Source organism: Numida meleagris, chromosome 3 (assembly GCF_002078875.1).
Source record: "Numida meleagris isolate 19003 breed g44 Domestic line chromosome 3, NumMel1.0, whole genome shotgun sequence".
NCBI classification, from domain to species: domain Eukaryota; kingdom Metazoa; phylum Chordata; class Aves; order Galliformes; family Numididae; genus Numida; species Numida meleagris.
In genome coordinates, this window is record NC_034411.1 from 66784075 (window position 1) to 66797948 (window position 13874).

The 13874-nt window shown below is 35.6% G+C and overlaps 1 protein-coding gene across 7 annotated transcripts in view; it reads left to right on the forward strand.

Moving 5' to 3' along the window:
• The window catches only part of AK9 (adenylate kinase 9), a 61377-nt gene that overhangs the window by 46268 nt on the left and 1235 nt on the right, over positions 1 to 13874 (forward strand). For 5 of the 7 annotated variants that reach the window (XM_021389794.1, XM_021389796.1, XM_021389797.1 and 2 more), the window contains 11 exons: positions 414 to 629; positions 1561 to 1779; positions 3854 to 4067; positions 5024 to 5225; positions 5655 to 5801; positions 7313 to 7533; positions 8751 to 8947; positions 9523 to 9692; positions 11143 to 11241; positions 11323 to 11425; positions 12395 to 12509. In XM_021389794.1, the coding sequence (XP_021245469.1) occupies positions 414 to 629; positions 1561 to 1779; positions 3854 to 4067; positions 5024 to 5225; positions 5655 to 5801; positions 7313 to 7533; positions 8751 to 8947; positions 9523 to 9692; positions 11143 to 11241; positions 11323 to 11425; positions 12395 to 12509 (1903 nt within the window). Of the gene's footprint in view, positions 1 to 413; positions 630 to 1560; positions 1780 to 3853; positions 4068 to 5023; positions 5226 to 5654; positions 5802 to 7312; positions 7534 to 8750; positions 8948 to 9522; positions 9693 to 11142; positions 11242 to 11322; positions 11426 to 11542; positions 12375 to 12394; positions 12510 to 13874 lie in introns of those variants that run through there. The other 2 variants (XM_021389801.1, XM_021389798.1) reach the window with 2 other exon arrangements.

The following is a 13874-nucleotide window of genomic DNA, read 5'->3' on the forward strand; positions in this document are numbered from 1 at the left end:
TGCTAATGAACAATTAGACTGCTGATGATATGCTGTCAAATACACTATCAGCTAACAAATTTGTTCATAACAAAATGCTGCCAAACTTGGTATAGTAACCCAAGTATGTATAACAGGTAATTTTCAAAAATAGTCCTCTCATCAGGACTGCAGTGTAATGATTCAGATTTGTAAGCACTCTGAGATACAATAGCACTATGCAACACGTCTGTAATTTCTTTTGAAATATGATTTCAGCATTTACAAGATTTTTGCTTGCAATAAAGGAGGCCCCTAAAATGTTGTTGAACGGTTCGATGATTTCTTGAATTAATGAGTTTTGTAATTTAAAAAAAAAAACAAAAAAAACTGGAGTAGTATGTGTTCCCTCAAAGCATCTGTATAGAAGACATAAAAGTATTTTACATTTTTAGGTTTTAGGAGATAGGGAAAATTATGAAAACAGTGAGGAGGAAGAGGAGAATGATGAGACTGCAAATGAAGAAATTGAAGCTATACTTGAAGAAGAGTTTTTCGAAGAAGAAGAAGAAGAGCCTGAAGAAGAACAGGAGATTGATGCTGTTGAGCGCATGCAAAATGAGATAGTAGCGAAGTTTGATTCAGAAAGAGAAAACATAGAAGGTGTACAGGTACCTATTGCACTGCATATTTTATTAAGCTATATGATTTTAAAAGATATTATAATACATGGTTATGATACAAGAAGTCTTCATTTTTATTTTAGTTGTCAGGTTTCAAAGTGTAAGCAATATTGCTGCTGAAGTCTGAAAACTGTATTGAGAAGTTATAGGCTATAAAAAGTATAGCTATTATAAGAATAACAGGTCAGTTGATGCAGGCAGTCAAATCTGACAGTCATAAATATATGAACAGCATTTCAAATATACTTTTTAAGACAAAATTCTAATAACAGAATTACATACTGAGACTATTGGGACTACATACTATTATGTAATATTCCTTAGTTACAGCTTACTCTTTTCCCATTTTTTTTAAATTCCAATAAGTTTTAATGTGTTTATAAATAAGTTTATATAACTTAATACTTCTGATTTGTTTTCCAAGACTTTTGGTTAACTGATTATTTAATTTATGGTTCCTTTGACATTGTACAATCTTCCTCTTCTATGGAAGAATAAATTATGACATGAAAACATTATAGCACTTGTTTTAATATTTTTATATTTTAATTGAAGAAGCTAGGAAATAATAAGTCACCAGAGAGCAGCAATATTTTAAACAGGTGCTAAATAAGTCATCTTAAATTGTCTTGAGAAGGGAATAATGATATTTGATTTTTTTAAAAAAATATACTTCTAAAACTTTATCATAGCAGATTCCTCAATGTGAATTATTAGATTTTCAATTTCTTTTAAAATATTGTGATATTTAATATAGTCTGGGTAATTTAAAACGTCAGTGGAGAGGAAGATCAAATCTAATATTACTGATTTACAGCGACTGAGAATGTGCTTGAGATATTCTTAACAGTTCATAGAAAATCTTATTGAAAATCTGAACATGTTTATGATTCTAATATTTTATTTTTTCATTAACCAGGAAGAACTTGAAAAATTCTTAATACCACGAATGGAGATCAGTGGAAGACGGAAGCTTCGCATAGTACGCTACCAAATGTATTGCAAGCTGAATTCTTTAGTGGAAAATCGTGGAAGCATTTTTGAAAAATGTTACCCAATAAGTTTGCCACTCGCACATAAGATGCTAGTTTTCTCATATAAATTTCCAAGTTCTTTCGGTCAGTGGGATCCAATCAAGGTAATTATCTTGACTAACACTAATTAAAGTAATGCTTTCATAAAATATATATAGTATTGAAAATATTTTGAGTCAGTATCAAATAATACCAACAATGCTTAATGAAAACTATGTAGGTTGCTCCAAAAGTAATGCCTCCTATTTATTTCCATGGAAACTACAACAGATACAAAGAGCACAGCAACACTGCTTGATAGAGCAAATTCTCAGATACAAAACACTAGTTTTCAACAGAGTCACCACCATTAGCTATGCATTTTTGCCAGCAATGAACAAGAGCCTGCATGCCGCACTTATAATAGTCTGCACCAGCAGAATTGACCCACTGTCACTGTTGCAACTGCTGAAATGCACCACTCGCTGCCTCACTGTGTTCACATCCACTGTTTGGTCTTCATCAACATTCAGCAAGCACAAGTGAATGTCAGTGGGTGCCATTTTTTCCACATGGAGGAATTCAGTGACACACCTCATCTTCATCTGCACTTCCATGTCAGAATTTTACCAACTAAAAAGCAATTCTTGAGTCAGAAGGAAGAAGGAAGTCCTAGGAATCCATTAGATGAAATCAGAGGAGTGTGCTGACAGTAAGAAATGTACATGCTATCAATAAGGAAAGAAAAATAAGATCATTATGAGGGTATTTTAGGATGTACGAATGAAATGATTAAACTGATTAAGGACTAGAGGGTTTTTTGAAGAAGGGCAGGTAGAGTATATGACGACTATGCTTAGATTAAATTGAGGAGAGAAAGTAGTTTTGCAACTGATTAGATAAGCAGAGAAAAATGATGAGCTGAGAGAGGAGACTGAGCAAATATACAGTAGATCAGACTCCAGGCATTCTTATAAACTGAAGGCAAGCACTCAGAAATGGCTTCATGTGAGAACAGGAACCTAAGAATTAGAGGTCTGTCAAGGTAATGCCATGCAGAAAATAGTCCCTTATCTTACTGTAACAAGATCATCTTATCTGTAAGTTTACTAACTCTTTGAAGAATACTAATACGTTTGTGAGGTATGATTTCCTTCTGCAGAATAGGCTGAGTTGGCATCTCCTCATTACTTCATATGTATGCGTATGCCTACTGATTTTTTCCTTAATATATTTCAATTCGCTCAATACAAGGTCAGATTTACGGGACTGTGGATGCCAGGATTCATCCTGGAGGCCTTTCAAAAAAATAGTCACTTTCTCCACATTCCTTTTTTGTGGAAGGATGGCAATAGGTTACACATCAGTCAGCAACAATTTCACTTCCATGTCCCCTTTGAACTGTAAGGTGAATGCCATCTGGTCTTTGCAATTTTTTTCTACAAATGTCTCTAGTTTGTTCTAAAACAACTTTTGACATTGTAAGGCAGTTCCTCCAAGAAAGGCTGTAACAAAGACATGACTAAATTCTTCCATAACAGTGGTGCAAGAAATTCATTTAGTATTTCTGCAATGACCAGTTCTGCCATTGCTGCTTCTCTTGCATCTAAATTAGCCGTCAGCTCTATAGACTTCCTAGTGGTTGTCTGATGTGTTTGAAAAGATTCCATCAGCAGTGTATGTATTTTAGCAAAAGCTTTTATTAGTTTTACATTTCATGGCAGTGTAAGTATTGGTATTCTTTTCTGTTTTATTCATACAAAATTCTGAGTGTATCTTCTACTGTCAGGCAGATAATGTAAGTGGCTTTTTTTTAATTTACTGAGAAATAATACATATATATTTATCCTTAATAGAAATGTCATAAATTCTTTGAAAATCAAAAGAAAACATATTGTTATACCTCTTTGATTACTCTTCTAATGGACAGAAAGTGTTACGGTACCACCTACTGGAAACAGTGAATATTCTTTCTCCCCTTGGTGTTCACTTCATCTTTTTGTACAAGAATTACATATGGAAAGTCCACAGGCTTGTACAAAATATTATATCTGTCTCTGTGTATTTCAGAATACCTTAATGTTTCATTTCAACCAGTTGGTACTTCTTTACTTGCCCATAAAGCTACTTTTGTAGGATGGAGGGTGAGAGGGCTATGCCAAATCTAATCAACTGCTCCCCATTTCATCTATTCTGCAGCTAAATGAAGGAGAGATAATCAAGCCAGCACAAAACTATGAAAACACAGTCTTTCCTGTAATTCATCGACAATATATTTATTTCTTTTCAAGTAAAAAAAACAGCGAAACATTTATGAAAAATCCCATCAAATATATTTGTCAGCCAAAACCTAAACCACCTGTGCCAGTTAAGATTGCAATCGTGGGACCTCCAAAATCTGGGAAGACTACAGGTAAGAGCCAGCATTCTCTATAAAGCAAAAGATCATCTAATGATTGGGGTTGTGTCTGTCATGAATACTATTACAAAACTCATGACTCTTTAAATTGTTGGTTTTTGGCTTTCCTTACTAGGCATAGAAACCTTTAGTTGCACTCTTTACTGTATCATTTTACAGCCAGGTACTTACGCATTTCCCGTCTTAATTTTATCCCAGCTTCTTATGAAGTTATTGACATAGACTGGTGCTTAGAAAATCTGTACTTGTATTACTTAAACACTTTTTATTATTTCTGGCAATTTTCTAGTTGGTTCTTATTTCTTTCAATCAATATGATGAAAAGAATATTTCTACGATCATGGACCAGAACCTGAAACTCCACATTTACCAACCTGTTTCCTAACTTCTAGATTTAAGAACATTTTCCCTTTTTCTCTCTTCTTCTCTCCTTCTCCCTCCATGACTTCTTCAATCCACAGGTCCCTGCCTTTAACTAGAGGAGAAGAAAGTTCAGCTTAGACCACAACTTAATGATTAATGTAGAGTGTTAGAAAAAGAAGAGAAGGGTTTACATTATTCCATATTAAAATATTTCATATTAAAATATTTCATATTAAAAATATTTCATAACCGTATTTCCCATTTCTTGTATAAGTGATCTGAAACTATCAGGCTGTTCTGTCAAGGAAGCAGTAGAAGAAGTGTATTTTCTAAGATATTTACTATGGCTGCTGAGGTTTGAGATAAACTGAATAGTGCTAGTGCATTGGGCACTCTGCACACATGGAAAGGTCTGGATTCTTTAAGGACCTAACCACAGCTAGGTACCTGCTTACCAAGGTTACATATTGGAAATGACTGAAGGAATGAGCACTTAGCTTCTAAGGCTAAAGACATACTTTAACAGACTGCTGGGTTGTGATGTTGCCTGTGTAAAAGCTGTTTGTTGAAATCAAAATGTTTTGCAGTTGCCAAGAAATTTGAAAGTGTGTATGGGCTACGGAGGTTGAGTATGGGAGATGCCATACGGCTCGTGTTAAACAATCAGCCAGAGAGTGAGTTGGGGCTTCAGTTAAAGGAGCATCTTCACAGAGGACTGACTGTACCTGATGAACTGGCCATCCAGGCCCTGGATGTGGCTCTGATGGATCATGTGTGTGCTACCGCTGGGTAAGAGTCTTATTTGGGCTTTTTCTCTGGGGAAATCAATTTATTTTTCACTTTAAATTTTCTTCTCCCAATCCATATAGACATTTCAAATAGTTAAAATTATGCATCTGAATGATGGATATGTTGGAATTTGAAGCTCTGCCATTTTTATGTCAGAGCCATTCATTTATATTTCTAACCTTTTGCCTGTTGTGTATTTCATTTATTTTTTACTATTTGTTATTGTCGGTATTTGATTTTATTTTTTTAGTTTTAATATGATTTTAAGTTCTTCAGAGAGGAGACTGTGTCAGGACAGCACTGATTTGATGGCATGGGAGTAAGACTTTTGTCTCTGTTGAGAATGTACTCTGAATATGTGTAGTCGTAATGGTTAATTAGTAACTGACTTCTTAGAAAAACTGTATTTCTGTTTCTGTTTGTATGCAGAGTTGTTATTGATGGGTATCCTGTAACAAGAAAACAAGTAAACCTCTTGGAATCAGCTAGGATAATTCCTGTGAAAATCTTTGAATTAGAAATGGATGCAAAGGAAGTGTTCAGAAGAGCTCTGCTGGATAAAGAAGGCACGGATAGGTAGTGATGCTCTCTGATACTTTTATTCACATAATTTTGTCATATCTCTCTGTGTACATGCCTCAGTGCTGAGGGACTGTATCAAAGCTGCTGCAGAACCCACCTGCTGCCAAACTCCACATATGAGAAGGCAAGGGCACCAGGCCTTGCACAGTCCAATGCTTTAATCTCCATAGACCAGAAGCAGAGACATAAGTTGCCAGAGAAACCTGTGGCATTCTCTAGATAGATCCCCAGAGTGCATGACTGAGGATGTAGATGTGCAATGGCATGCACCCGCTGCTTATTTTAATTGATTGTATTGAAACTGTATCAGAATTGTTACTAATTCATTGCTGCTGATGAAGTTTATTATTCATCAATTCAATTATTACCATCATAAGGGAAATTGATGCTTCATCCAATAAACTCCATTCTTTAAGTCTTAGTTTTCTTCTAAAAATATAGAAATAATGTATATTTTAATAACATACAATTCATGAATTAGTCACCTAAACCTTCGTTTAAAGGTTCGTTTATTTTTGAGGAAGACCAGTAAGTAGTTTATAAACCAACAGATAATTAAAAAGAACAGAACATTCACCTTAAAATTAAATTGTATAAGGGTCTGGTTCTCATTAGAGAAAGTGTTTCTAAGAAGTTCCAAATAGCTGAGAGCATTATTGCTTGTCCCTTTCATTTTGTCTCTTTTGTTTTGTCAAGTAATCAGTACAATACTTAATTGTTTACTGAAAGCCTAAAGGCAATTTGCATTGCCAACAATTAAATTAATACTGTCACTTTGAAAATATTTACTTTAACATTTTAATTCTAATTATCAACCTGATTATATTTTGTAGGCTTAAATACATATCAGATGTGCAATATTTCTGAAAAGCGCAACTTACAGAGAAATGAATCCTATCAAAATAGAAGTTTCTATCTATTTTTCTTTACATCTTCTAAATAAGAACCAGCACAGTAAATGCTTCTATGTTTTAGTGAGAATTTCTCTTCTGGTCTTGAGTAAGAATTTTAGAGGTCAAATGGATTATTTATGTATATATTTGTGGAAATATGACACGTATACAGTTTTCAAAATATCTCTAAGGATGATGGTTTCCTGGTTTCAAAGAACAGTATATTTTAAAATTAAACCTGTTTTGCAATGAACAACTGACTTTCATTTGAAGAATCTCATAACATTTTGTCTAGGGTAGCATTTTATGGTGTACTGATAGAGTGTGTCAGTACATTCAAAAATCTTTACAGAATATTGAGTTGTATTTGGGACATAAACAGCAAAATATTTGTTTCTGAATGTAACTTCCTGGTCAGCAGCTTATTAATTACCATATGAAACTGTTAATATTCTTAATATGGAAGCTGTATTTCTCAAATATGATTTATAATTTCAAATAAAATTTTTTAAAAAGACTTAAAATGAACACTTATATTTACATTCAAAATTCCATGAAATGATTTAATCTTCAGATTCATATTAAGTCAGTGCTATTTTTTGTTCCCTTCAGACCTTCCTACCCCGTACATGACAGCTCACAGATTCTAGCAATTAAAAATTCCTACTATAAACAACATATTGACGCAATTAGGACTTATTACAAGAAAGAGCGTCAGAACTGGTGTGTGGTTGATGCCTTTCAGAGCAAGTGGTGGGTATGGGACAAAGTTCTGCAGGAAGTTCAAGTGATTGTTAAAGAAATTCAGATATACCTGGAAAGAATAAGAGAAGGTAAAGAAAAACAAAGTTGCTCAGAATAATATTTATTTAAGAAGCTGTAATGTAATGACTGTGTTTAAATTCAACTTAAACTTGCTTTGGATTAAGCTAGTTCTTGGGCACATACATGCCTCAAATTCTTTGATATCCTCTGGACAGAGCTTGAAGAGGCCTCTTGATGACAGCAATGAAAAAGCCAACTACAACACAGTGTGCGGCCATCTTCCAAAGAATTGGGTAACAGAAAACAGCTAAGAGAAGTCAGTTGTGGTCTTGCAGTCCACAGTAGATTTCTCAACTTTGAGTGGTAACAGAAAATCACAAAGGGGACCCCAATACATACAACGGGAATTATGACTTGCAGATTTATTGATATGTCAGTAGACGAATGGGAAAGGAATGGAAAAACATTAACTATAAATTCAGAATTAAGGTTAACTGTGCCATTTGAGTTAATTTCTGTACTGAGGGATGAAAACCACTTTAGTCTAAAATGGCACGGCTCCTACTTGAATTTTTATGTGTCAGCTTAGGTCAAGGTTAAATGTGCCCTTCAAATATGTCTGTACTGTTTAACAAGGATTCCTCTAAAGGGCAAACTTGTCTTATCTTCCTTATCTTGTACCCTCCTTTTGGACTTTAAATTTTACATTTCAGTGGCTGCACCCTTGTAAATATCAGCTGAGAGTCAAAAGCTTGGAAAGAAGAACTTTTTTTTCAAAAAAAGCTTGGGTTTTATATGGTGTTTTGTTCAAGATTTTGAATGTATTTTGTCCAGAGAGATTGTAGCATTTGCAAGACTTGGTTAAATAAACAGGAGGCTTTCTTCATGCCTTGTACTCTTTTTCACCAATGCAAAGAAATACAATAGCTGAAATGTTCCTTAGCAACACAAAAGAGTAAAACAAACTATAAATAACACTGTTCTAGGGAAAACACACTAATGCATGCTAAGCATGCACTGTATCTCATATAATGAATGACTATTGTATTTCTTAAGTAAATGCTAGAAAAGTGTTATTACAATTAATTGGCAAAATGGGTTGCAACTTCATTTTAATATCAATCAATAAAAATTGCTATTTTGATTTACTTTATTTCTATTATTACATGTCATGTTCATGCGATAAACTGTAACATCTTCTAAACTGCAATATTTCTACATAGAAATGCTTTATGTTTCTGTCTTTCATTAATAAAATATTACCATTACTTATTTTTGTTAACAGGAAAAGCAGCCAGCATTGCTGATTTATGCATCACCCCTGAAGAGCTGCAGAATCGGCTGGGAGAGTTTGGACAGTACTGTCCTGTCAGCCTTGCAGACAAGGGTGAACTGGTTGACTGCTCTGTAACTTCATCACTGCAGTTTGCTGCAGAGTTTCGAGCACACTATTACAAAATGGCTTCACAGGAAGAACTGGATGTAAGTGTCAAAGTGTTGTTGCTTGGATTCTTTGATTCAGTACAGAAACAAGCAATATGTAACTCAATTTTGACTAGTTTTATTAGTATTGTCACTTTTGGTTTGTATACTTTGCTATCAAATGTCCAGTCAGATGAAATGTAGCAGAGTCCATTCAAACCTGTGCACCTCTTACAAATTGACATAGATGAAAGATTAATTTTAAAGCAATAATTTCCTCCTTTCTCCATCTGTTTGGTAGCGGGCTGGGGGTAGGAAGCAACTAACGATAGCAATGGATAGTGATGGTGGTGGGTGGATAGTGATGACTTCAACTGAGAGTGGGTTGGAAAAAAAAAGAGTTACCCAAAAGTAGCAGCAGCAACAGCACACTAGGAGAGGTGCTGTAAAAGAACTATCAAAATTGGATGAGCCAGTCTTCTGGAGTTTGATCTACTACAGGGAACCTCCTTTAGCAGGGGGGTTGGACTCAATCTCTTGAGGTCCGTTCCAACCTCTGCAATTCTGTGATTCTGTGGCTAACAATCTTATAGTGCTTCTTTCATTATAAAAACATTTATTTTCTTCTTCTACAGAAATTCTTGAACAGACCAGAGATGTATGTGCCACCGCTGGCACCTCGCCCTCTTCCACCTCCAGATAAGCTACCACAAAGATTGACAGCAGCAGAAGTGAAGGCGTTATTCCCTAAAAGTGCCGAAATGCAGGGATACTGTCCAGTCACTTACCTAGATGGAAAACAGAGGTACATCACTGCCATCTTCATAATATAAGTTACAAACTCTGTGTCGTATATTAACGTGTTAATGAGGAAATACTTGTAATACTTTGAAAAGCAATCACAATCCTCTATATTTCACCTGTGGCTTTGGAAATCTATATAAAATATCCTTTTAAAACTCACATGGCTACTGGTTTCAGACTGAATCTGGACAAGCTTGCACAGAAAGTAAAATTCAAGTATGAAACATCAAAGTTGTGGGACCTTGGAAGACTTGGATATGAGTCTGCATTCCAATCCTGTCATAACTCCACTTCAAATTAAAATATAGATACACAGCATTCTGTCTCTCTTCCATTTGCTTTCAGCTTTCACAGGAAGGAAACCCAAGCATACAGTCTGGAAAGGAATGGTACTAACTATAGTGTGAAAAATGTAGATACGCAGCATACTTGACCAGCTTTTGCCAAAATTTTTGCTTCTCTTCTCCATTAGTTTTCTTGCAGTGATGGGCACTAAAAATACTGGTGCTTTAGCTGTTAAAAGATTCAGTATTAGTCTCTATTCTGAGGCTGAAAAACACCCCATCAGCTCCCTTGCCTTTACAGTGTGGTCTAAAGTATTTCTGGTAACCAGACTGAGCTACATCTGAAGCATTTCAAAGATTATCAATTCCTGTACATCTGTAAGTGAAAGGAGGGTTGGATGTCTGTCCAAAATCCTTGAACAACTGTAAGGCAGACTTACCTCGTGGAGGCTTAGGTAGGCCAGATGATCACCTATTGAAGATTGAGAATGAAAGATTTATAGGTCAGCAGTTCCTTGAGCCTAGGATCATTTATTCTATATTTTGGGTAATCTCAATTGATGGAATTGGCACTTAAACAGAAGTGAATCAAATGCATGGGATCTCTTTCCCCAAAGCTGACTAAAGATGACAGTAAGCTTAGTTTTTTGAAATAGTATTAAGCCAACCACAAGGATCTGCGTTTGCTTACTGTCTTTTGTGATGAAGTCTGCTTGCATGTAGTTTGAGTTTTCCCAATCATAAGCCCTTAAAGGGTCAGACAAATCCTAAAATGCCTATATAAGATGCAATTTTATAAGAGATCCAAAAAGCTTCACCATAAGGTCGCTCTTATTTTCTCAGTATGCAGCAATTTCTCATTGAGGTACAACCATTTACCATCAGTTTTGTGCTGTCCAGTCTTAATCTTTTGAATAACCATGGTTGGCATTTTATCTAGCGTGGTTCAATGAAAGTCCATTTATAAGCAGGTTTTGAGGCAGGGACTCACTCAGATTTTGAGCCTTGTAGCTGCCAGTAATGCAATGGAAGCAGAGGCAGTGTGATCTCTACTGTTTTGTAGTGCCTGAATTACCAGACGGCTCCCAGTATCTGATGAGTTTATAGCACACAAGTGATGCTTTACATTTCTTCTAAATTAATCATCATTCTCCTCTGTCTCTTCAGGTATGAAGCTTTGGAGCCTGGCAACACTGAGTATGCTGTAAAATACCAAGAGAAGCTGTATGTTTTTGAAAGTGAAGAAAAACTTCTGAAGTTTATGAGGTGAATATACTAGCTGTACTTTAAACTTTAATCCTGTCACAGTTTATACATCTTTAAAGTGCTTATTTTTTATCTGGTTAGGTTACCAGAGAAGTACTGGAATCTGAAGCTTCCACATAAGCTCCCTCCAGTAAGGGAGCCAATACTACTCACTGCACTTCCCATGGCTGGATACCTTGAACAGGTCAGTTGTTGCTTCTTTTTAAAAAAAAACATGATTTGGCAATGTATAGCATATACCAAACAGTTTTGATTTGTTGTTGTTGTTTCTATAATTGGTTGTTTGTTTTTTTTAATGCAGTATGAGCCTTCTGATTCTTAATGGGATGATATTAAACTGAAAATTGTGTACTTAAAATTGAGAGGAAATTTTTAAAAGATTTAAAATAATAGATACTTGTAATTTTAATGGAAAAAAACCAACTGTATGGGAACTGCTGAGTCATGGCCTGAACCACTGATTGCGCACCTGGAGGAAAGACCCAGTCATCCCTGGGAGCACAGGTGAAGGCAATTCACTGTGTGACCGGAAGGGGGCGGAGCCTGGCTGCACCCCTCTTAGGCCTCATTTAAGGGCTGACTGCCCCTGGGGAAGGCTCTTTTTCTGGAGATCTCTCCTTGGTGGATGCTTTTCCTTGTGAACCCAAAATCTTCTGATACAGGTGGGCGATCTACTTCCCTTCCCTTGTTGCACCTTGCTATTGTGCTGGTTCTTCCACCTCTTTTGTAACACCTTTTCCATCGTGTTGGTCCTTCTGATTGCTACAAAACCCAAAAACAAGTACATTCACCAGAGGGGAGTAAGAAACTGCAAGATTAAATGATGAATTTTAAAATTCTTATCATATCTTGTAACATCACATTTTGCTTTTAATTTTAAAACCATGATAGTCCCAGGCCTGTATCTGGAGTCGTTCAAAGATAGCTGGTTGCATTTTGAAATATGGATATGAAATAAAAAGGTGATTCATAGTCACTTCCCTCCCAGTTTTATATTTGGTTGTTAGGGGCTTTTGGTTGGTTTGTTTGCTTAATCATTCATCTGCTTAGATATCATCTTAAATATTTAGATTTGCATGACAGCAGAATCTGGATTTTGGTATGTTTTTCTTTTAGATCTGTATAATGGTCTTCTAAAACTTTATTTCTTTAGGGAGTAGCAACTTCTCTAATAAAAGCTCTGAATGAAGTAGGATGCTTAAAACCAAAATTTCCATTCTTAAGTGTAAGAAGAACTGCTCTCCTGTTTGTGGCCTGCCATCTAAAAGGTAGTGTATAAAATAACACGCTATAGAAACAGTAAATTAAATGCAGTAAATCATCTGATTCAATGTTGATAATTCATTTACATTGTTTTCTTAATGCCCAATTTGGGAAAATACTATTATATACTGATTTAAGTATACATTGCCAAGTTTCTTGGAAGTCTGTACAGACCAGGAAGGAAAGAAAAGGTTAATAGGATAGGTGGCTAGATAGGCTCCTAAATAATGAGATCTTAATGACGTTTTATTACCAACGACCTGAAGGGTCTTGATAACATTTCTAACATGCATCAAATAATTTTGAAACAGAAAGCAAGACTATTTACCTAGGTGACACTACATTTGAAATTAGTCACAGACAACTTGAATTGTCTTTAAAATGACTGAAATCTCTGTGATTGAGGATTACTGAAATACTATCTGGGAGTTTCAGAGCCAGTATGCTCTGATCCCCAGTATACTCCTAGAGACTTCTTCAACCCACCAGTTTTGGCTTTTACAAGCCTACCTGTCTGGTGATCTTGCCTTTTGGTTTTGTAAGCTTTTGCTTATCTTTCCAGATAGTTGCAATCTTTTTTATCTGTCTGCTGTTCTTCACATCCAGTGTTTCCCCATGCAACTTCAAAAGCTCTTCAAAGTTTTCTTGGACTATCACAGGCTTTTGATAGTGTAGCTTTGTTAAGAAAGACCACTGAGCAGCGTAGGCACACTACAAACCCCTTTACAAATGTACAGTCCTTGAACCAGCAAAAATGTTTTTACACTGTGGCTTGTTTCATCTACAAAACATCTTTTTTTTCTTTCTATTGTTAGCCTAGTTCTTCTAACATAATTATGTCCATGCTTGGAATGCTTTGCTTATATGTTGTATCATTAAATCGTTATTAGTGCTGGATGATGAAGTGAAAAGGTTATGAAGTGCAACAAAACTCTTCTCATGCACTGATGCTTTGACCACAAGAATCTAGGAAAACAGGTTTTCCTCTAAGACTGTGCAGAACTGCTTTAAAGTTTAAGACATAGAGTTCTAGTATACTGGAAAACCTCCTTTACAAATATAGCATTTACTTATTTTCCCTCTCTTCAGAGGAGTCATGTTGTTCCTGATCAAAAACTTGATCAAAGTTCTTCATGCTGTGGTCCCTTGAAAAATGTTTTAAATCCCATTTCTAACTGAAGTAAGACATGTTACAGCACCAGCACCCTCTTATTTCCCATTCAAATAGGGAACAAGAAACAGTGGTCTAGTTGCTCCTGCAGCTTTCCTAACAATACTGTATTGCCTTCACTACCTGAGAAAAGGAAGTGCAGGCCATCAATTGTAAATGCAGAGAGATTTACTCCTGGAAAAGGAGTAGGAAATCACAC